This window comes from Lygodium microphyllum, unplaced genomic scaffold, assembly GCF_053477565.2.
Source record: "Lygodium microphyllum isolate KBCC unplaced genomic scaffold, Lygodium_microphyllum_v1.1.10 scaffold_134, whole genome shotgun sequence".
NCBI classification, from domain to species: Eukaryota; Viridiplantae; Streptophyta; class Polypodiopsida; order Schizaeales; family Lygodiaceae; genus Lygodium; species Lygodium microphyllum.
The window spans coordinates 192,679-216,498 of NW_028229617.1; the positions used below are offsets into that span (position 1 = coordinate 192,679).

The following is a 23,820-nucleotide window of genomic DNA, read 5'->3' on the forward strand; positions in this document are numbered from 1 at the left end:
ATATTTGCAATGTCTATGACGAGCAAAGCCCCACTTCTCATATGTACTAAAACTGAAGCAACTCATGGATCTTCGCATGGAGGCAACTTCCATGTCAGCCCAATCAAATGATTTTCATTCTATTCTCAACCATTTTTCTTCATAGGAAATTGAATTCAAAAGCGATCTCCCCCTTTTGTTCCTCTTGGTTACACTACTTAAATCATGGGATACATTTTGCCTACTATGTATGTCATTATGCCTATTGATGGACTAGACTTATAGGGTGTAGAAAGTGCACTCTCGAATGAAGAGGTAAACAAAAAATATTGATGCTTCCTACACCTCTCATGCTTTGACAATTTGAGGTAGTAATGGCAGGAGCGGTAATGATTGCCGTGGCAGAGACTCTCAGTAATCTTGTTCTTAGTCAGATGGATAGTCTCATGGTAAGTCCTGTGGCCATAAGTCCCCATTGATCTATCATCACTATGGAAAAGCTGTGCATATTCAGCCATAGTGTAAGGAAAAGAGCAAGGGTAAAGTAAAAGACAAAAATGATAATCACAGCATTATCCCTAGCAAGTCAAGCATTAAGATTGAAGAGACTAATGTTCTATAGACTAATTCTGATGATGATTTCATACTTACAACTTCTTCTTTTGATACTTCGCAGCTGATTGATGGTTTGTTGGAGTATACCTAGTGTTGGTTGATTGATTCAAGGGCTTCCTTTCATGGGACTCCTCATAGAGAGTGGTTTCACTTCTATCACAATTTGACTCAATCTATTTGTGTTTAGGTAATGACTTGGCACTAGAGATAGTTGGTATTGGTGATGTCCAGGCTTTAGTTTGGTTCAGGCTACATATTTACTCTTCATAATATACATTATGTACCAACTCTTATGAAGAGCCTCATCTCTGCTAGCACTTTGGATGATGCAGGTTATGTAGTCTCCTTTTGGTGATTCCTCATGAAAGATTACCCATGGAAATCTTATCATTGTATGTAGTGCTAAGTCCCATAGTTTCTATCTCTTGCTTGTATCTGGATCAATTGACCATGTTTTGGTAGTGGATGTAAATCCACATGTATCTCTTTGGCATTGTCACCTTGGGCATATATCCTTGAAAGGAATGAAAATGCTTATCCACTTGTAGCATCTTCTATCCCTTGACTATAAGTGCCTTGAGTCTTATGATCATTTTTTACACAACAGGAAACTACATAATACGCAAAAAAAGTCCGGTATGATACACATGGGCGAGCCATTGGCTCTCATTCATTCATACGTATGTGGTCCCATGCCCTACAAGTCATTAGGTGGCATGAAATATTTTTTTGCCTTCATTGATAACTATATGTATAAGGTCTAGGCATATCCTATTAAGTAGAAATTGAAAGTCTTGGCTATATTTCAATGTTGGCTTACTTTGGTTGAGAACCAATATGGGTATAGATTGAAATTCCTAAGGTCAATAATGGGGGTGAGTATGTCTCTAAATCCTTTGAGAAATTTTGTGATGAGAGGGGTATTAAGCATTAGTTGACCACCCCATACACCCCACCCTAGAATGGTATGGTTGAGCATAATAATAGGATATTTCAGGAGTGAGTTCGCAGTATGCTTATCCAGGCATGCTTACCACAACACTTTTGGGCTAAGACAATTACTACTGTTGTCCATTTGGTAAATCAATCTCCATATACTACTCTTTACTATTAGGTTACTAAGGATGGCCTAGAAAACCTCCCTCATATACTCATTTGTGTATATTTGATTGTGAGGCTTTCTACCATGTTCCCAAGAAAAAGCACAATAAATTGGATCATAAGTCTAGGAAATGCATCTTTCTTGGTTATGGTGATATAGGTGAGATGGACTATTACCTATGGAATCTGCTAGCTTAAAAGGTTATATGTAGCCATGATGTTGTTTTCCATGAGGAAAAAATGCATAGAGAAGGAAGGAGTCTCACTTGTAGCTTTCTTGCTTGCACAATGGGGGAATACACACAAGGGTGGAGGCTGAAAATAGTTTTCCTCTTCTTAGTTGTGTAAGCCAAAAAGAACTCTAGTACATAGAAATAGAAGAACCCTATATATGGGTCTCAAACCAAACTCAACTAACTAAGGTGGCATACTAACTGAGCCACGAACTAGAGTAGATAAGGATAGCTGTCATCTAGCTATTATTCATGGGTGGTGTATCAACCGCATTTGCCAACTGACAAGTCGGTGACATAAATGCACAACGGTCACCCTGGCATATCACGAGTGGAGCTCGATCTCAACACTCCCCCTCGAGCTCAATCCCAATTCCTGCACACCAAGCAGGTCTTCAGACTTGCGCAGCTTCTCTGCGCCCAATGCCTTTGTGAATATATCAGCTACCTGACCCTCTGTGCTGACATAAACTAGATCAATAAGACCTAGTAAAACCCTCTCCCGCACATAGTGATAATGCACCTCAATGTGCTTTGTTCTAGCATGATAGACTGGGTTATTTGCCAAGTAGGGTCTTCAAGAAGCTCACCCACATCTGCGCTCAACTTCACATTCTGCTCCAAAGGAACTAAAATAGGCTCACAGTCTGTCATCCCATATTTGGACAGCATGTCCAATCCATACTGCCTCTACAAGAGCCATATCCCACTTGGTGATCTAATCACCTCAATGCCCAAGAAATAACACAACTCTCCCAAATTCTTCATCTCAAACTTTTGCTTCAATAGCATTTTCACATGAAGGATATCTTCATCACTATCACCTGTGATAATCAAATCATCAACATAAATGACAAGCAACATAATACCTTTCTCTATTTTTCTCACATAAAGTGAGAAATCTGCCTTGGAAATCTGAAAGCCAATAGTGACAAGATACTGTCCTATCTTGTCAGACCATGCTCTAGGTGCTTGCTTCAATCCATACAAGGCTTTCTTCAACCTGCAAACAAACTCAGGATGAACAGCATGCACATAACCTGGTGGCTGCTCCATATAGACCTCTTCTTGCAAATCACCATGCAAGAAGGCATTCTTTACATCCATCTGATGTAAAGACCATCCCTTTGATGCAGCCATAGCAATGACTGCTCTTACGGTTTCCATCCTTGCAACCGGACTGAATGTTTCTTCATAGTAGTCAATGCCATATGTTTGTGCATACCCCTTGACTACTAATCTTGCCTTGTATCTGTTCACAGAACCATCTGCGTTGTGCTTCACCTTATAAACCCACTTACAGCTAATTGCATTCTTATATTTAGGCAAAGGTACCAACTCCCATGTAGCATTTGCTTCCAAGGCATCCATTTCTTCATCCATGGCTTTCTCCCATTTTTCTTTACCCATGGCTTGCTCAAAAGAAGTGGGTTCTGGTTCATGTATCACTTTGACTATATATGCATAGTGAATAGCTATAAATCCATCATATTTCAGTCTATCCACAGGATACCTAGCTCTCGTAGACCACGCAAAGTAGGCTCACTTCCAGGTGCTCTCAAAACATCCCTGGTCTTCCTTACTCCAGGTGTAACAATAGAAGGAATACCCAACTCATCATCAATACTTTGTTCTGAGCCATTGGATTCACCATCCACATAAGAGTGACCTCATAAGTAGCCTGAGCATGTTATTGAGATACACAAGGTGATATTTTAGGAGGAGTCTCCTATTACTGTATAGCTAGCCATATAGTAATATTTGATGCTCCAGTGGCCCAAATCCCTAATGCTCCATAGGATGTCTAGACACCCTAGCTTGTTTTAGGTAGCCTACTAGTAGAGATAGATGACAACCTATGCAGTTTGAACCCTCTATGGATTACGTTATGGTGACAGATGGTGGTGAACCTCTTACTTATGATGAGGCCATGCACAGAGATTATAGTCACTCTTGGGAGAGGGCCATACAGTCGGAGTATAACTCACTACCTCGGGTAAGTTACTCATGAATATATGTGTGCATCATGTGGGTTCAAAATAAGGTATTTTTAAAATACTATTTTTATACATTTTTACATACAAAAGGATGCAATATAAAGGGGTTATTTATAGACTAAATAGAAAAGGGTTATGTTTTATTCAGAAAAAAATCAGAGATAATGATATTTATAAATAGGCCTTAAATGCATGTAATGTAGAGGATAAACATATAGTGACTTCCCCAAGCTCACTATAGAAAATCCATACATGAAATTCGGTTCCTTTTGCCTAGTGAAAACTATGCTTCGCCATGAAAGTGGGAGTACAAGTTGAAAAGTACCTTTAGATGCCCCACAGTGGTATACAATGCTAGATTGGTTGCCAAGGGTTTCAACCAGGAGTGTGGTGTGGACTTTGATAAAATCTTTTCTCCTAATGTGAAGATGACTACCCTATGTTTGGTACTGGCTTTGGTTGCTTAATTTAACTTGGATCTTTTAATTAGATGGATGTCAAGATGTCTTTTCTTCATGGAAACTTGTATGATGAGATTTATATGGATCATCCTAAGGACTTTGTAGAAACCTGGTAGGGACCACCTAGTGTGTAGATTGAGAAAGAGCCTTTATGACCTTAAGCAAGCACCTAAAGAATGGTGCCACAAGTTTGATGCTTTTATGCATTCACAAGGATATTCCTGTAGCTCTATGGATCCGTATTTATACACAAAGAAGACATGTGATGATAGCTTTATGATTTTGGCACTCTACGTGGATGATATATGTAACGTGCCCGCTCCTCCAATCGTGGGACACGTCTTAGCAGTCCATCGAGAGATATTTCTAGAATACGCCGCCCGGCACTCCTAAGGAATGACACGGGGTTTGCCAACTAGGGTCTTCCGAGCTTGCCCTGCAATGGTCGTTCCCACTAGGATCGACCTGAAGTCTCGGTTGGAGCCAACATTGTCTAAGGTCATAGACCGAATTTTTCCTAACATTTCTTGTTAACATTTCCTTTAAGGAAAGCTCTCGGCTAACTGAGACCACCCTTCTGTAGGATAAACCCATTGGTCAAATCCACCACGCTTTCCTCGGGGGTTGTCTTAGTTATCTAATTACCTACCACGTTATGTTTGACACATAAAAGCAGCTTTCTTAGTTAACCCATTAGTCACAGGTTCCTTTACGTAAATTAGGGCACAAACACGAAGACAAGATAAAACAAGATCAAACACTTCCTTAACTTATCTTCAGATTAATGTTTGTCTCCCACCCATACAGGAGAATTAATTGTTCCTTTTTGCCTTCGCAAATTTTGCCTCCACAAAAAAATCCTTCCGTCTCTCAGCAACAAAACCCGAAGGTTTATCCTACCAAGATTCCGCCTTGTAACTAGTATCAAGGCCTCGAGATCCCATCTGAGTCACGTAGAATACTTGTGTAGAGCCCAGAGGCATTGGGATTTACGGCCAGAGTCCCCCACTGGCACCCAAGCGTCCTCCTACGCCAAGTAATTTCCATGGAGAGACCTCTCGCAGCAGGTTCGATCCACATTTCCGACACGGATTCACAACCTCCTTGGTCCTTGGTTAGGGTTTGGCGATTCCGGGGGGTAGCTAGTGCCATCCTTTCTTAATTATCCTTTTAGGAAATCAACCACAGCTGAAGCACCCAGCTTAAAAACAATCACTAGGAAAAACATCCCTTTTGTTTCCATGCCAATCCGTCATCTCAAACCTGGCCATGCAATCATCAAACACACCCCACTTGGGTTAACATCCAAAACCACATTAACAAACAGTTAAATGCTCAACCTCTTGCTTCAAGGCATCACAATCCCATTGCATGCACAATCAAAATTTAACTTGGATGTATTGAAACACTTGCTCAAGGGATTTATAACCTTTTCAAACAACCAAGCATAACTTGGGTCAACAATCCATTTAGGGTTAGGTCATCAGCTTCAATTAAGCTAGGAGTGTATCCATTTGCGATAGTCCATAGCATGATCAGCGATAAAACAATTCGCAGGCAATTATACTTATTTCTAATGCACCAAATCTTATGAAGGTCTAGGTTTCTATCCATCAGTGCAATTGCATCCTATGAGTGGAAACTATCATTTCATGTGTTTCTTTTAGTCATGATCACGAAGCATGAATTCTAAATGACTATTCATGCACTGAACTAGTTTAAAAGCTTTTATTTTATGTGAAATAATGCGAAAAACTTATCATTTTATGTGTGTAAAAGCTATCATTTCATGCATATAAACTCATGCGAACTCCATACTCTACCATTTCATGCATGCAACCGAGCGCTTAGAGTAAACAAAAATCCTATGACTCATCCTTGTTCCATGCATGTAGCTAACCCTTTTATCTCTTCCACGAGAAACAATACATAATCAATTATAACGCTTAAAGAACCTGGGTTTGATTCGTGTTTATAGGGGCGTTTATTGCGTTGGTCGCTCTGCTTGCCTCTCCCGCATTACCGCTACTTTCTTCTTGGGATCCATTTCTACTTGGGGTTTGGATAGTCCGGCCCTTAGCGGCCTTCAAGTTGATCGGTTCAAGAGGGAAAGGTCGCGGGCAGGGGATCCTTTGCCGATGAGGGGGTGGCTTGAGTGCGGCTCCTCGAACCATCTTCACTCTCCAACTCTCTCTCTCTCTCTCTCTCTCTCTCTCTCTCTCTCTCTCTCTCTCTCTCTCTCTCTCTCTCTTCTTCTTCTCTTCTCCTTCTCTCCTTCCTCTTCTTCCTCTTTTCTCTTCTTCTCCTACTCTCTCTCTCTCTCCTTCTCTCCCTCTCCTCTTCCTCTTCTACCTCTTTTCCTCCTCTTCTCCTTCTTCTCTTCTTCTTCTTCTTCTCCCTTCTCTCTCTCCTTCTCTTCTTCTCTCTTCTCTCTCTCCATCTCTCCTCTTCCTCTCCTACCTCTTCTCCTTCTCTCCCTCTCCTCTTCTTTCTCTCATGCTCTTTTTCTCTCCCTCTCCTCTTTCTCTTCTCTCTCTCCTTCTCTTCTTCTCTCCTTCTCCTCTTTCCCTTCTACCTCTTCTCCTCTTTCTTCTCCTTCTCTTCTCTCCTTCCCCTACTCTCTCTCCCTCTCCTTCTTCTCTTCTTCTCTCCCTCTCCTCTTTCTCTTCTTCTGCAGCAACGTAACCACATAATCTTCCCCCCTAGCCTTATGATTGCATAGGCCTTATATAGCCTTTGCAAGTGGAGTTATCCCCTCTCTCTCATTGTCTTGGTCGACAAGTGGATGGTGGACTCTCATTGTCTTGGTCGACAAGTGGATGGTGGACTCCATCCTGGATCGTGAAGCTTGTAGAGGGAGGATTGGCGGCGCTCCAGGATGGCAGGTAAGTCTTCGTTTTCTTTTCTTATTTTTTCTTCAAAACTTTTTACGTTTGAAACCTTAATCTCTTCCTTTTGATTTTTTCTAACCCCCTTTTAATCTTTAGCCCCTAACCCTTGTTCTTATATGCAAGGGCGAGGATGAAGAATTTTTAGATCCCCGGGGTTCTCGTGTAGGGAAAAGCTTCGGAATCTGTGTCTTTTGAGAGATGAAACTCCAAAGTAGTGCTTACTATGCATACGGAAAAGGAAAAACCTGACATTTTTTATTCTTGACTAACCCGAGACATTACAATATGTTAGTTGTTGGGAGCACTCATGACGAGCTAGATCCCTTGAAAGTTCAAATCAAGAAGAGCTTTGAGATTAAAGATATGGGATAGGCCTTGCATATTCTTGGGATACACATTACATGTAATTTCTCTAAGGGTCTCCTTTACTTATCATAGAAGAAGTACATTCAGGAGGTTCTTGAGCAGTTGCATATGTAGGATATTAAGCCTATTGGTTGTCCTCTACCTTCACATGTGAAGGTTAGTCAAGCCAATTGTCTACAGTCTGATGAGCAGAAGGCTAAGATGGCCAAGATCACTTACGCATTTGTGGTGGGTAGTTTGATGTATGCCATGATAGCCACTTGTCCTGATATAGTATTTGCAGTGGGAGTTGTGGCATACTATATGGCTACACTTGGCGAACAAAATTGGGATGCCTTCAAGGGTATCATGTGGTACCTAAAGAGCATAGTAGCTATGTGTATATGTTATAGTGGCCAGGATACAGGATTCATGGGGTACACTAACTCTAATTATGTGGGACATGTAAACTAGGAAGTCCACCTCTAGCTATGTTTTCACTTTCACTAGAGATACCATTTCTTAGATGTCAAGGTGCAAAAATGCATGTCCCTATCTACTATAGAGATAGAGTATGTTGTAGCACTAAGGCTTGCAAGGAGACTCTCTGGTTAGGTCTTTTGGTGGCAATTTTGATATTATTGAGTGGTCCCTACAATACACTCGGATTCTATGAGTGCTATTTAGTTGGCCAAGAATTCAGCCTTCCATAAGAAGATGAAGCACATTGAGGTTTACCAATTTATTCGAGAGGTCATTGAAGACAAGTCCATTGAGCTTGTCAAGATCTCAGCTAATCAAAATCCTATAGATCTACTCACTAAAAGTCTCTCAACAAAGCACTTTTCCTTCCTTAGAAAGTTGATGGCCGTTGGATGAGATGACATCTTTCCTCATCCTATTGTACTTATATACATTTGTACTTTGTCACTTTTTTTTGTTCTCTCCTCACTAGGGGCACATTCGCCTTTAAGTGGGAGGTTGTTGGGGATAAAAGTGCTTGTGCATAGCATTAGGAGAAATATAGACTCTCTTTTTTACCCCTTCAAGGATTTCTCTCACCTTTGTCTTTCTCTCACCAAAAAGAGATTCCGAAATAATATTATAAAAAGAGATCTTCCACAATCAAGTAAATCTCCTATTTGTGTTTTCAATAGATTTCACATATTATTTTATTCCCAAATTGTAGGATGTCACTTTTTCTCAAAATCCTCATGACTAAAAAAATGTAATTCTATTTTCTCTAAAAAGGGAGTCAATCATTGATATACAACTCTTTAATGCCCTCATGACTTTTCAATATTAAAATATATTAGAATCATTCTCATTCTCGCTTCTTAAAAGGGCGGACGTTTAAAAATGATATAAAATGATGTATACATTATATTTTAAGATTTTTTTTTTCCCGGAGACACATTTTTTACTCAAGAGTTTCCTTGTAAATTTTATCTTTTTTGTACAAGCATATGCCTATTTTTGGACATTTTTTCATTCCCTCTCAAAGCTCTAGTTTTGTTCCAAATTTTGTGTACTCTTCTCCTTCCCTCCAGAATATGGTTTCTTGCATATGAATTCTTCTAAAGTAGCATAATACTATCTACAACACTCTCTATCCTGCTACAAGCAATCTCAGGAGTGGTTTTGATAGCATTTGTTGAAATCAAATAATCTCTATCTACAATACTCTCTACCCTGCTACAAGCAATCTCCCTCTTCAGTACTATGCTATAAGATATCTTCCTCTTCAATAGTCTATACTACAAGCAATCAAGTGATAATGGAGGTATCTTTATTTTTTTAATCTCTATGATGTTATTATTCTTCACAATTGTTGTTTAATCCTTAAGCATCAATTCATAGAGAGAGAGAGGGGGGAGAGAGAGGGAGAAGGAGAGGGAAGATAGAGAATTGTGTGAGATGAACTAAGAAAATAAGTGATAGAGTGATAGGGAGTAAATTAGGGCAAAATATAAGATGATGTTATTATTCTCCACTAGCCAAGCTTATGTATAAATGTGTAAGTTAAATATCTTTGATCAATTCTTTTGTGTGTGTGTGTGTGAATATTTTGGATAGAGCAGAAGATAAGATTTGATTCTTATTAGAGGTAGATTACAAGCTAATTAGGGGTTGATTTTGGGTTTATCATTACTGAAATCAAGAGAAAGAGACAAGATCCAACTAGGTAAAAAAGAACATAAATGTAGTGAATCAAAGGGGTGTAATTATGTGATTTGAATGTTAATCTAAGTTAAAATTGGCATTTATTTTTCTTTGCAGAATGCAAGTGCGGGATGACGTACCAAGAAAAAGAGAGATATTCACTTTCAATTGGAGGATGAATATGCACCAATGTTCAAAAGAACTATGGAAAGGGGTGATGCAATAAGATACAGGATGCAACAAGAAAGAAATGCAAGGGAAAAAAATGTGGACCTTTGGGTTGATGGGTGCATTTATCCACTTGATCCACTCACTCAAAGGCCACCACAATTTGAAAGGCTTATATCATTTGTAAAGTTTGTTTGTGAAGGCAATGAAGGATTTTATGGATACACATACAGACTTATCACACAAGGATTAGCATGGGTTCATCAAGCCTTGACAAATATGCAGACAATATTACAAGGGAATATGCAGTCTTTGATGGAAAATGATAGATTATTGCTTAAGAAGGATAGGGAGAACTAGAGCCTACAACAAGAAATGTCTCTCATTGAAGATGTTATGCATGCTACACATGTGCAGAATATGGAGTTACATTTTAAAGTTATGGACTTAGAGAATGAGAATTAAAACATAAAGAGTAAGCTCACAAAAACTTTTATTGGACCAACTTTAAAAACCAAAGAAACACGTCAACGCATCTAATTAGTTAAACCAATTCACCAATTAACCAAAGGAAGTGGACAATATCATAGACAGATATATGCTCAATCTGCTACAATGAGAAATATGTTCCCTCATGCAGAGAATGATACTATTACCAAATTCCTAAGCAAGGATATGTCCAAAAATACATTGGAAAATCATAAATTTAGGGATATTGTAGATGGTATCACAAGTGAACATCTTAGGAATGTGAGCAATTTGTTTATTGCTACAGATGCTCAAGGATTATGTGACAAGGTGGGAATGAGTTTTGAGTCATACAATATGCTCTATCAACAATTGGATATAGATTTTAAGCAAGTCTTCAAAACTAAGTGAGTAATGCCTATGACAAAACCATTTCACATGAAGAAGGCTCGAAAACAACTAAATGAGAAAGGTTTAGAACTAATTGGTGAGTCAACACATGTGAAAAACACACACATATTGAAGTATAGTTCCAAAGAAGTTGCCTTTGTATTGAATACATCCAACAACTTTGTATTGGATATATATAGGGTTCAGATTTCTATGGTCAAGTTCTACAATATGTCTATGGAAGAATGTAGACACAAGCTTAATTTTGTTCTCAAACTTGATGAGAGTGAGATTATTAAGGGGCAAAAACTTGAATGTGTGAGTATAACACTCATGAATCAAGCATTGGATCCCAACATCGATGAAAACCATCCTTTATACTTCAATGTTCAATCATAGTGAGAGCGGAGTTTTGAGCCCGGGATGTGCCTAAAATTTGCCAAAAAAATCCAGAATTTAGGGGGAAAATATTTAACATCGAAGGCGGCGACTCCATCTAGGACGATTTTAAGCACCAAGTGAAATACGACTCTTAAAAGGTGCTCGAGCGACACTTGTTGATTTTTTATAATTTTTTGGACTATCGTGCGGGTTGTCAGGAGTTTCCAGTCAATACGCGATGTAAAGTCGGACACGTAAAAATTTATAGCACTCGAATCGGAGTTTGGACCCCCCCTCTAAAATTTTATACACCTTATGAAGCAAAAAAACGTGGAGAGAGAATGGAGGAAGAAGGCGCCATCATCTTCACGCCGAAATTTGCGCCCTCTCTCATGATGGGAGAGATGGCAAGTTACAAACAACCCATCCAACTGATCATGGCCCCGATCTTCTCCTTTCTTGCCAATCTTATCGTCTGTCTTCGCCCGTGAAATGGCTATGGGAATGAAGAGAACCAGATCTAGTATTTCTCTCTCCTCCCTCTCTCTCCCCTAAGGTGATGTTCTTGTGTGTAAGAGGAAAATGAAGAATGGTGAAGGAGAGCTTGTCCGGATGAGACCGGATTGCTTCCGGATCGATGTAGACTTGAAGATTTTTGATTGTGAAGATGCTGGACATTGAATGAGGGCTGACCTGCAGTCCCGCACCAAAACTGAGATCCCGAAACATAAAGTCTAAGCGGTAATTCAATTTTTATGAAGAAAAAATGAGTTTTTATGCTATTTGGATGATGAAATATTGTTCCCATGGGCTGATTATGGATTATGTTGTTGTTTGCTATGAGTTTGATCAGTTTATGCTCAGAAAATTAGAAAATCATAAGTGATATGGCTGAAACTAATGGTATAAAACCTGTAAAACATGCGTTGAAGGGGTAAAAATGGGGTTTTTTGCAAAATAAAGGAAAAATATGAGATATAACATCAATAAAACTTGAAATTTTGCTATGAAGGAACCTAAGGGCCATAGCCCACAATCAATATTAATTTCTAGTTATTTTTTATTAAAGAAAATAGAGGAAAAATACAAAAAATGGTGAAAATTGGGTTTTAAATGAGAGAAAATTAGAAAACGATAAAAGAAAAATTCCAAAAAATTACATATGTGTTTGTGCAATGTATAATGAAGATAGAGCATGAGTTTGGCCTTGTTTTACCCTAGTTTCTATGTTTCTGTCCGTGTTTATCGCTTTCTCTATAAAAAAATACACATATAATGACTCTTTCACCTATCAACGATTACAAAACATTAAACGGTAGGGTGAGGGGGGGGAGGTTGAGCGTCAAAGTACAATCTTAAATTTGATTTATGTGTTGCATCATGGCTATGGGCCGTTGTTTTAAAATAAAGGAAAAGACAGCATGAGCGTAAGGCTCGGTGTCTGTTCTATTTACAATACATAAACGCTAGTATGAAAATCATGGAAAGATTGGTTTCGCACGATGCACAATGTTGATTTTCTTTTGTTTGTGCACTAAACCATTCATATTATGCACTATGCATGGTTCATGGTATCAAAGGAAAATCTCCTGGATTGCATAGCAATTGTTTTCTTAGGAATTTGACCCACTATTGAGAGTGTAAGGTTATCCTAAGCTGTAAGATAGAGGGTCGGTTTCCTAAGGGAGTGCTAAGTGAGGACACATGGTATATCTCCTGGAAATACGAGAAATATAAAAGAGGGGAGTTTGTGTTCGTTTGTGTTATATGTTTAGCAGCGCATCAAAGGGCCAATCCCTGCGATGTAGGAGAGCTGCAGTGGGGCCGCGATGTTTCTACCGAGAGCTTGCCTCCATATGTGTGTGATCGTGGCATTGCCAACGTGTATGGGTTCTCTCTTTGAGGAGTTTAAGGGAAACTTTGGACTATAAACTATAAATGCATAAATTAAGCTTTAGGGCAGTTTGTCCATTAGCATTAGATTGACGCTCCTGGTCCGCGAGGCCGTGAGGGTGTTTGTGTGTCATGAGCATGAGGTCTAGCTAGTGCCATAGCCAGTGCCGGCCTATTTTAGGTCCCATCAGTGGTGCGTCTACCGGGAGCTGCCTATAAGTGGCGGTTTTCGAATCTAGGGTTTCAAGGGACCCTAAATTATCCATAAAATGGGGTTTGTTCAAGGATGGAAAAACTTGGCTTTCCCCATACAAAACTTACTAATGGACTTAGTTAGTTATGTAGAGCATAAGTCCTCTGCAGAAGATAACTTATGTGATGAAAAGAGTAGTCCATTAGGGGTTACCCCATCCTCTAATACGATGGCATGGGCCGAGGTTCGCCTTGGTGTGGTCTCTACCCAAGAGAAATCATATTTAACCATCCATCAACCTAGAGGGCATGAAACAAGCATGTTGGAAACTAGGGTAGTTATGGCATCAACAAGTTATCATGCTAAAGCCATGATGCCATGGGAAAGTGCTGATATACGATGGAATATTCTTGTGGTTGAAACATCCCATGTAATGGACCACCATGAGGACATAGTAGGCATCACAAGGATATTAGAAGCCCTAGCTGTCAAGGGAAAACCGTTGCTTAAAAGGCACAGTTCCCAAGTTTTAAGAAGTGGTAATGATAAATCTGCTTTAGATAAGGACCAAAAGCTCTTATATAAACCCGTTATGGACTTTCCTTTTAAAGGGAAAGGTATGGAAGACCCTCTAAGAGGGGATCAAAATGACATGTTAAAATTTATAGGACTCCCTAGACCACTCAGTGAGTTAGCAGAAAGGGATGTCAATGGGGAGATTAACCTCCCTACACCGAAAAGGGTGGGGATGGAAGAGGTTAAAGATCTTAAGAGGTTGGACCCAGATCATGGTGAATATGAATATTTTAATGACCCGGTGTTGATCCCAAAAGGGAGGACTAAATGTCCTCCTCTTTATAGGGATCTCCCAGTGTTTTATGGGTTGCCAAATGAAGATCCGATAATTCATTTAAGAGAATATGACCTAACTTGCATTGCAAGTGGGTTCGACGATATACATCGGATGCTCGTATTCCCAAGTACCCTAAAGGGAGAGGCAAGGAAATGGTACTGGAGCCTCCCAAGAGGGTCAATCAAATCATTTGAGGAGTCTTGTGATAGATTTCTAGATGAGTATGAAAAGAAGCTCCCTATGATTTAGGTCTTAGGGCAGCTTATATAGTTTAGACAGGAGTCTTATCTTTCTGTTAAAGAGTATGCTAGAGCCTTTGATAGTATTCTTAGGCTTTGGCCAAGAAGAGCTAGTACATTACCAGATGATGTGCTATGTGAGCTCTTTCTGAATGGCTTAGAGATTAATACGCAAATCCAAGTGGGACTGCGGAATCCTAAGTTGTTAAGGGAAGAAAAAATGCATGCCATTGATTATGAGGGTTATATTCAAAGATGTCAGGAAAACTTTTGGAGTTTTCCCCGCTCAGTACAAGTGCATCCTAGCTTCCAACCATTTCTGCAAGAAGACAGCTCACTTATTAATACCAAGGCATCCTATGAGGGGAACCTTGGTGACCAAAATCTCAAAGCAGAAAATGGTCATCCTATGAGTAGTAATGACATGCCTCTTAGTGAAATGGTTCCAAATCATGTAAGTCCCATTAGGGCTTGCAACACTTCCACGAGAGGTAGTTGCGATGACAACATGGATAGAACCAATGGGCCTATGAGTGTTGATAAGCATTCAATGTGTGGTTCTAATTTTGTTGCTAGTAAGGCTCTTGAGAGACCTTTGGTGTTGGAATCATGCTTCCAGGTGGATGTTGTTCCCTTCAGTGAAAGCATGGGTCTTATGGGGAAAAATTTGCAGTATGGACGTAAACAAGTAAAGACATCTTTTGTTAAGAGGATGCAAAATGCTAAAAGTCCACCTTTGCTTCACAAAGGTCATAAGGATGTGAGGCCATTTGGCCATAGGGATAAGTTTGCATTGAGCTCGTCAGACCAGTGCAGCAAATTGAGAGGATGCAAGAATATTAAAGGAAATGTGAGATGGGTTTGGAGACCCAAAACCTCCAAAAGTGTGGTAGGAGTGTCGGATGCAAGGCCAAGGATCCCATCTGGATATATTTTGTCGAACCCCCAAGAGGATAAGACTGGATATACATCTATATACACTGCCTTGGGATATACCCATGTGATGTGCCTAGGCTTGAAGCTCTACCTAGTTTGGGTCACAGCACTGATTTATGTGAAAACCCAAATAGGGGAGGTTCGAATGAGTACAAAGCTATGATTATTTCTGCCAAAGGAGCCACTCAGCCGCTTGAATGACCAGTTTATTCAAATTACAATAAATGTAGGACATGCGAGCCCAATGAGGCCGTTCATTCAGCTCATAGTGCCCAAGAAGGGATCGGCCTTATTGATGAGTTATTTGTGGAAAGGCTTGGACTTGTAGCTCTACAAAAAAAAAAACCTAAGATCAAAAAATACAAGATCAAGCTTTTAGCCAACTTGCATGAGTAGCATGGGGCTAGTTAACCTATGATGTGCTATCCTTGGCACCCTGGGTACTCTGTTAGGGTGTGATGTATATGCCAAGGACATCAGCATTATGTGGACTAAAATAACCTATCTAGTTTTAAGCTAGGAAGGCTAGCTGCTTTGGATATTACGTCCATATTTCGTTAGGCCAAGCGGACCGATCAGTTTTTGTAGTGAAGTGCTTTATTTCATTAGGCCAAGAGGGCCAGTTGTATGTTTAGTACAGGTGCGGTTAATGGTTTCTTGTTTTGGTCTTGTGCTAGACAGGTTCAAAGAAGAGCTTGGAAGGAGCCTTTGTTGCGCGGAAGCTTCTCGTGGCCCTATCCAGGTGATATCTCTCCTTTATGAGTAGCATGTTTTTATGCTATATGTGTCTGTGTACTTGTAGGGGATTTTCTTTTCTTGTTGGGGACCGACGTCCAAGGCATGAAGTCCCAGGTTTAGGTTAGGTATGTCTGAGGGAGGTCTGAGTAGTCGTTGGCTCCTGTAAAGACATTGTCATGCATTGAAAGACCTGTTTTAGAAAGCAGTCCTAGTGACCCTGTTCTGCTAGCCTGTTAGGCAGCCGTTCTAGGAGTTCTTGTTAGTTGTGAGGCAGTTAGAGAAGCCTGCCAAAGAAGAAAATAATGATGATGATAAAAACCCTAAATATCTCACACGATAATAAATATATACAAAGGTGTGTAAAAAGGGGTTCTAACCCCCTATAAAAATAGAAAAGAAAAGAAATGAAAATTTATAAGCAGTTGATCATCGCCTTGCGAAGGCATGGTAGGTTCCTGGGGACCCGGGGCCGATGCCTTGTCTTCCTAGGGGTGGCATCTTGCTGGAAAAGAAGAAAGTAAGGAAGGTTGGAGTGAAAATAAAAGTGAGCGTCAGAAAAGGATTAAGTGCCGCCTTGCGAGGGCTTGGTAGGATCTTGGGTACCGAGACAGGACCTAAAACCGATGCCCTATTCTCCTTGGGTCACTACGCTCAGCTCCCTCCTTTTTACATGCGCGAGTATGGAACATCAAAACCTAAAAGAAGAAATGTGCTGAAAGACAATACTTCTTGATCAGGTTATAGGAGTTCTCGCCTAGTAGGAGCTCCTGGTTGTGTTGCCCTTAGTTAGGTAGTTAGTTCAGACCACCACTTAGGGCGACTTCTTTGATTGTTCTTTTTAGTTTGGCCGTGTTGGAGCAGTTGGTTAGTGACTTGCTTCAGACCTTCTATCAAATTATGCTAGGCCTACTCCTTGTGGATTTCATGCCTTGGTTTTGTCAGGGGGTAGGGTGAGCATTGTGCTATGTTTTAGTATGTATCTATTTTGTATCAGCTTGATGCTTCCTTTGGTTGTTTTGTGCAGATCTGTTGTGGGATTCGACGGGCTGAGTCGCCCTATCCCGTGGTCACCAATGAGAGTGGAGTTTTAAGCCCGGGATGTGCCTAAAATTTGCCAAAAAATCCGAAATTTAGGGGAAAAATATTTAACATCGAAGGCGACGGCTCCAGCTAGGATGATTTTAAGCACCAAGTGAAATACGACTCTTAAAAGGCGCTCGAGCGACACTTGTTGACTTTTTATTATTTTTGGAGTGTTGTGCGGGTTCTCAAGAGTTTCTAGTCAATGCGGGATGTAAAACCGGACGCGCAAAAATTTAAAGCACTCGAATCGGAGCCAGGACAAGGAAATGGCCAACAAATGGTCAAGATATGAAAAGGTGGACACTTGGGAGGCCAAAATTGGGCATGCCTTTTGAGTTTGGACCCCCCTCTAAAATTTTATACATCTTATGAAGTAAAAAAACATGGAGAGAGAATGGAGGAAGAAGGCGCCATCATCTTCACGCCAAAATTTGCGCCCTCTCTCATGATGGGGAAGATGGCAGGTTACAAACAACCCATCCAACTGATCATGGCCCCAATCTCCTTTCTTACCGGTCTTATCACATGTCTTCACTCGTGAAATGGCTGTGGGAATGAAGAGAACCAGATCTAGTATTTCTCTCTCCTCCCTCTCTCTCCCCTAAGGTGTTCTTGTGTGTAAGAGGAAAATGAAGAATGGTGAAGGAAAGCTTGTCCGAATGAGTCCGGATTGCTTCCGGATCGATGTAGACCTGAAGATTGCTGATTGTGAAGATGATGGACATTGAATGAGGGCTGACCTACAGTCCCACACCAAAACCAAGATCCCGAAACATAAAGCCTAAGCGGTATTTCAATTTTTATGAAGAAAAAATGAGTTTTTATGCTATTTGGATGATGAAATATTGTTCCCATGGGCTGATTATGCATTATGTTGTTGTTTGCTATGAGTTTGATCAGTTTATGCTCAGAAAATTAGAAAATCATAAGTGATATGGCTAAAACTAATGGTATAAAACCTGTAAAATATGCGTTTAAGGGGTGAAAATGGGATTTTTTGCAAAATAAAGAGAAAATATGAGACATAACATCAATAAAACCTGAAATTTTGCTATGAAGGAACCTTAGGGCCACATCCCACAATCAATCTTAATTTCTAGTTATTTTTTATTGAAGAAAATAGAGGAAAAATACAAAAAAATATAGAAAATGGATTTTAAATGGGAGAAAATTAGGAAACGATAAAAGGAAAATTCCAAAAAATTACATGTGTGTTTGTGCAATGTATAATGAAGGTAGAGCATGAGGTTGGCCTCGGTTTACCCTAGTTTATATGTTTATGTTCGTGTTTATCGCTTTCTCTATAAAGAAATACACATAAAATGACTATTTCACCTATCAACGATTGCAAAACATTAAATGGTAGGATGAGGGGGGAGGTTGAGCGTCAAAGTATAAACTTAAATCTGATTTATGTGTTGCATCATGGCTATAGGCCATTGTTTTAAAATAAAGAAAAAGATAGCATGAGCGTAAGGCTCGATGTCTATTCTATTTGCAATACATAAATGCTAGTATGAAAATCATGGAAAGATTAGTTTCGCACGATGCACAATGTTGATTTTCTTTTGTTTGTGCACTAAACCATTCACATTATGCACTACGCATGGTTCATGGTATCAAAGGAAAATCTCCTGGATTGCATAGCAATTGTTTTCTTAGGAATTTGACCCACGATTGAGAGTGTAAGGTTATCCTAAGCTGTAGGATAGAGGGTCAGTTTCCTAAGGGACTGCTAAGTGAGGACACATGGTATATCTCTTGGAAATACGAGAAATATAAAAGAGGGGAGTTTGTGTTCGTTTGTGTTATATGTTTAGCAGCGCATCAAAGGGCCAATCCGTGCGATGTAGGAGAGCTGCAGTGGGGCCGCGGTGTTTCTACCGAGAGGTTGCCTCCATATGTGTGTGATCGTGGCATTGCCAACGTGTATGGGTTCTCCCTTTGAGGAGTTTAAGGGAAACGTTGGACTATAAACTATAAATGCATAAATTAAGCTTTAGGGCAATTTGTCCTTTAGCATTAGATTGACGTTTCTGGTCTGCGAGGCCGTGAGGGTGTTTGCATGTCATGAGCATGAGGTCTAGCTAGTGCCATAGCCAGTGCCGGCCCATTTTAGGTCCCATCACATAGAATGAAATATGGTGGCTTGCAACATTTGAAGTACCAAAGGAGGACCATAAAGTACTTAAAAGTTTTTTTTAACCTCACTAATATACCGATGTTATTCAACAGCAAAATAATGGAGCAATTTTACACATTGAGGGGTTTTGAGACTATCAAGTTGAATGGCATCTTGTAGGTGATTTAAAAACATTGAAGTGTATATTTGGTTTGTCAAATGCAATGAATGCAAAATTTCCATGCATATATTGCATGTAAACTAGGAAGAAAGGGAGAGATGGAAAGAAAGAACAGCTTTCCAAGGCAAGACAACAAGGTGCTCCAACACGTGATCAAAAAGTCGTGAGAAATGGAATGCTAGTTCCAGTGGATCCAAACTAGCACCCTATTTTGGAAATACCACTAACAAGGGTTCACTTTTGCACATTGCATTGTTTGGTTAGAATAATTAAGAATCTGGCATATGAATATATATGCCTTGCATACAAGATGTAGCTCGTGTCAGAAGTTGATGCTACATGCAAGAAGGTAGAACAAGTCCTATCTAAAGTTGGATTGCACGTGGGCCAAGTAGAAATAAAAAATGATGAGAAAAAATTAAGCAAGAGTGGAAATATCCCTTGTAAACCATTCTTTGGCGAATGCAAGGCTAGGAAGTGTATATCTCCACCTCGAGATGAGGAAGGCAATATACTTGTAAAACAACCACAGAAATATGAAGCATGGAAAAAGTTACAGCTTGCTGTTCTGGATTGGAGCAAAGGGGGACGAACAAGGATTGCGAAGGCAGAAGTGTGGATACACCTAGATAGATTAGCAACTCTCTTACAAAAGTTGAGATTTAGGAATGGTGATGCTAATACATTTAAAGAGAGTTGCTAAATTTCATAAGTCCATGGTGGAGGCATGGACTATAAACATCATAACACACTACATGGTCAGTATTGTCACCACTATTAAAAAAATCATCATTTCGAATTAGTTTGTGTTTCTAATCTCTCTTCTTGTGCAACATATACTTGAAGCACATGATCTATACTTTGCAGATCAAGGAAGTTTGGCAGTATGGTCAACTCAAGGCATGGAACAATCTCACTTGCAAGCTCACTATGCTTTTCAAAAGGCAATTGATCATGGAGGTGGCATCAATGATTCCAATCCTATGAGGCAATTATTACAATGGTGGTATAGGATATTAGAGATACAATACAAGGAAAAAGAAAAGAATTCCAAAACCTCTCATGAAGAATTTATAAGTAGGGCAATATATGAAGTGAGAAAAGCAAGATATGAAAATAGCACAACTAGACAATGCCATGCAGAATGGTTGGCAACCCAAGAGACAGATGGCAAGAAATGGAGACCTAGATAAATATAATAATTTTGATGCATTTAGAGTCCACAAGAGAGCACATGTACTAAGGATATGGCACATCGATACTCCTAGTATCTTTAACATGAGATGTCTTGCAAATTTTGTTTAAAATTTCAAATGTTTGTCACTATGTTTTTCAAAGTCAATTTTGAATTATGTTTTTTAACTATGAAAAGTCAATTTCAAAATTCTAAGACAAAGATATGAAGATTCCAAACCTTGGAGCATTCATTGGCCTAGAGAGAAGGGGGCATAAGGGGGGTAGCAAGAGACAGAGAGAGGCAGGGACGCGGTGGAGAAATGAAATGAAATGATAATTTAAAGTTAATTTACACCATAGTAAGTTTAAAAGTTTCATATTTAAGTCAAGTCTCTTCTTTCATTTTTTAGCATTACTCTTCACTCTACCCTCTACCTTTCTATCCTTCATCAGCACAACCATGGCATGTTCCAAGCTTCCTATCAAGAAGGTGCATTCAAGAGCAAGAGCTCGACACTCTTTTGAATCTAGTGAGTGTACTATGAGTGAGAAAGGTCCCCTGGTAGCTAACAACACTGGCCCTACTACAACTAATAATGGTAGCACTATTGTGGCCAACAATGGTGGCCCTAGTGTGGTCAATAATGATAGTTTTCCATTGTCTAAACATGGTGGTCTACATGTTCTGATTGCTCCACCTCCCACTACTACTCTAGCTGGTAATACACATCCTCCAACATATAAGAAGCAAAGATGGAGACTAGACACAGTTGTGCTACGTGAGATAAGGAAATTTCAGAAGAGTGTCGATTGATTATGGTTAAGGCACCATTCTCTAGGTTGGTGCAAGAAATATTGCAAGATCTGTAGTTAGGACATCATCACAAGTTCTTTTCAAGAGGAACCAGGCAAGGAATGTAGGGCAATAGTCAAGCCAAGCCTTGCTTGCTCTCCAAGAAGCGTCTGAAAGTTACTTGATTGATCTAATGAGTGATTGTCAACTTTCAGTCATTCATGCTCGACGTACCACTATTAAGCCCATAGATATGGTTCTTGTTCGTAGGATCCGCAATAACAAGGATGCATTTAATCTTAATGTCAACAATATGCTTTGAGAAACTGCCTTGTAATTGGATCTATGTTTTTGGCTCAAGTTTGATTGAAGATTGTAAGGAGCTTAGTTTTGGGTTATCTTTCCAGTAGACCTTCAAGTATTTGATAGCAGTGGCTTGCAAAATGAAGCCAAATTTTGCCTAGCTCTAGTTGTACTTGGTGCGATGCACTATCTACCGTATATTTCATGGTTTTGAAATGCCAAATCCAGTATGTGATATTCTATTTTGACCATGATTTGCATTGTGCATATTTTAAAGTTTCTAATTTTATAAGTAGTTTCGTTGAGGATAAATTCAATGTGCAATCATGCACACATCAGTGATCAGTTGTGCATGGGCCAACACACTATATCTTTACTATATTTAGGAATTTGGCAACACTATATCCGATATGCGATATTTTATTTTACCCATGACTTATTTTTTGTGAATTTTTAAGTTTCCAATGTTTCATGCAGTTTGGTTGACAATATATTTAATATGCAATTGTGCACACTCAGTAGTGAGTTTTTCTATTATTAGTGAAGTATAATCCGGTTAATGCATTTTCAAACATGATTGAACCGTCAATTTTATGAATTAGAATCTGGTGAAACTTCACCCACATACTAGGCATCATAAAACTCATGGATATTTAAAAAATTCGCCCCATCGGAAGCCTCTAGGAAGCTCGTGTTTCAGGGCCCCAGACATGTGTCCTAGAGGCTTCTGATGGGGACAAAAAAAAATTGCGTGGTTTATGTGTCCTAGAGGAGTCCACATACAAAATTTCACGTTAATCGGATCATTGGTCGTATTTTTTCAAAGCCTAGATACATTAATTTAAGTTTAAGGATTTTTAAAAAGTTTGGCTATAAGTTTAAAGTTTAACCTCATTTTACACATTTCACTTTTAAGTTTTGACTTTTCTCTCCCAGAAGACATGGCAAGCACCAAGCAAGCGGCCCGAAGACACCCCCTAGAAATCCCATGCACAAGCAACCTCCCCTAGCTCCACCACCACCCCAACATTGCAAGCATCAATGGAGACCAAGCACATTGGCTCTTTGGGAGATATACCATTACCAAAAGACCACGCACCTCCTCCTGATACCAAAGGCTTCATTCTAGAAGCTGGTTCAGAGGAGAATTTGGACAGCATACTGATTAAGAATAGCATGAGGCACTTCCCAGATGGATCATGCTTGCAACAACCCGATAGCTGGGCTACCCAAGCCCTCCTTACACTACAAGGAGCTGTCGAAGCTTACCTCATCAACTTGTTTGGAGACTCGATCTATGCAGCAATGCATACAAGGAGAGTCACCGTCATCGACAGGGATCTACAATAGTGAGGTTCTTCTGGCAATGAAAGGGCAGTCCTCACAGAGATCAACAATAATAGGGGTGTACTACTTAAACATATATGAAATGTAGCTTCCAAAGAGATTTTGTAAATCCTGGTTATAATAGATCCCATGTAAAATGTTATGAATATGAATACAAATTTTTTAACACGTCTTATTTTTATTTATTTGCTTGTTATTTTTTATTTATTTCTTTGAATTATCATTATATGAGTTCAAATGAATACATGTTGCGCATGAATTCGATAAAGTAATGCATATTAAATTTAGGGTACGAATAGTGTTGCATATAAATTTGATAAATAAACGTAACATTCAAGTAAAAAACAATAATAAATTATATGTATGACAAACTACATTGCATGCAAATCCAACAAACATTGGTTTTCATTACTTCAAGAGAAGATTGCAAAGTGCATTACATTGGTGATGAGATATCATTTGGCAATAAGTACATCTACTCTCTCCTAGGCTTCTTCGAGCTATACTCCCCATGGTTAGAGCTATTCTTGATCATAGATAGCAATACATTTTGCCCTAGTAATTCCTGCCTATTAATGGCATTGGGGTCTTGAATACTAGCAAACCATGCCACGGTGGGCCACCATGGAAAAAATTGGCCCAAATCTAGTACTAGAGAATAAGTAGAGTAGCTTCGAACATCGAAGCAACACTACTTTCTCCAAGCGAGTTGGTTGGGATGATCTTAAAGGGCCCAACCCTTCGTTAGTGTCCTCAACTTCGGGAAGTTCT

At 39.5% G+C, this 23,820-nt stretch overlaps 1 protein-coding gene across 1 annotated transcript; it reads left to right on the forward strand.

Moving 5' to 3' along the window:
• Nucleotides 1-22,743: 22,743 nt before the first annotated feature.
• LOC148008434 (uncharacterized) lies at nucleotides 22,744-23,052 on the forward strand. Its single transcript, XM_087674224.1, has one exon. It carries the CDS (start codon nucleotides 22,744-22,746, stop codon nucleotides 23,050-23,052), a length of 309 nt encoding a protein of 102 aa, XP_087530350.1.
• Nucleotides 23,053-23,820: the final 768 nt, after the last annotated feature.

What these genes read in the sequence shown, in the direction of transcription:
- LOC148008434 (XM_087674224.1), top strand. Translation starts at nt 22,744, where the DNA reads ATGGAGACCAAGCACATTGGCTCTTTGGGAGATATACCATTACCAAAA.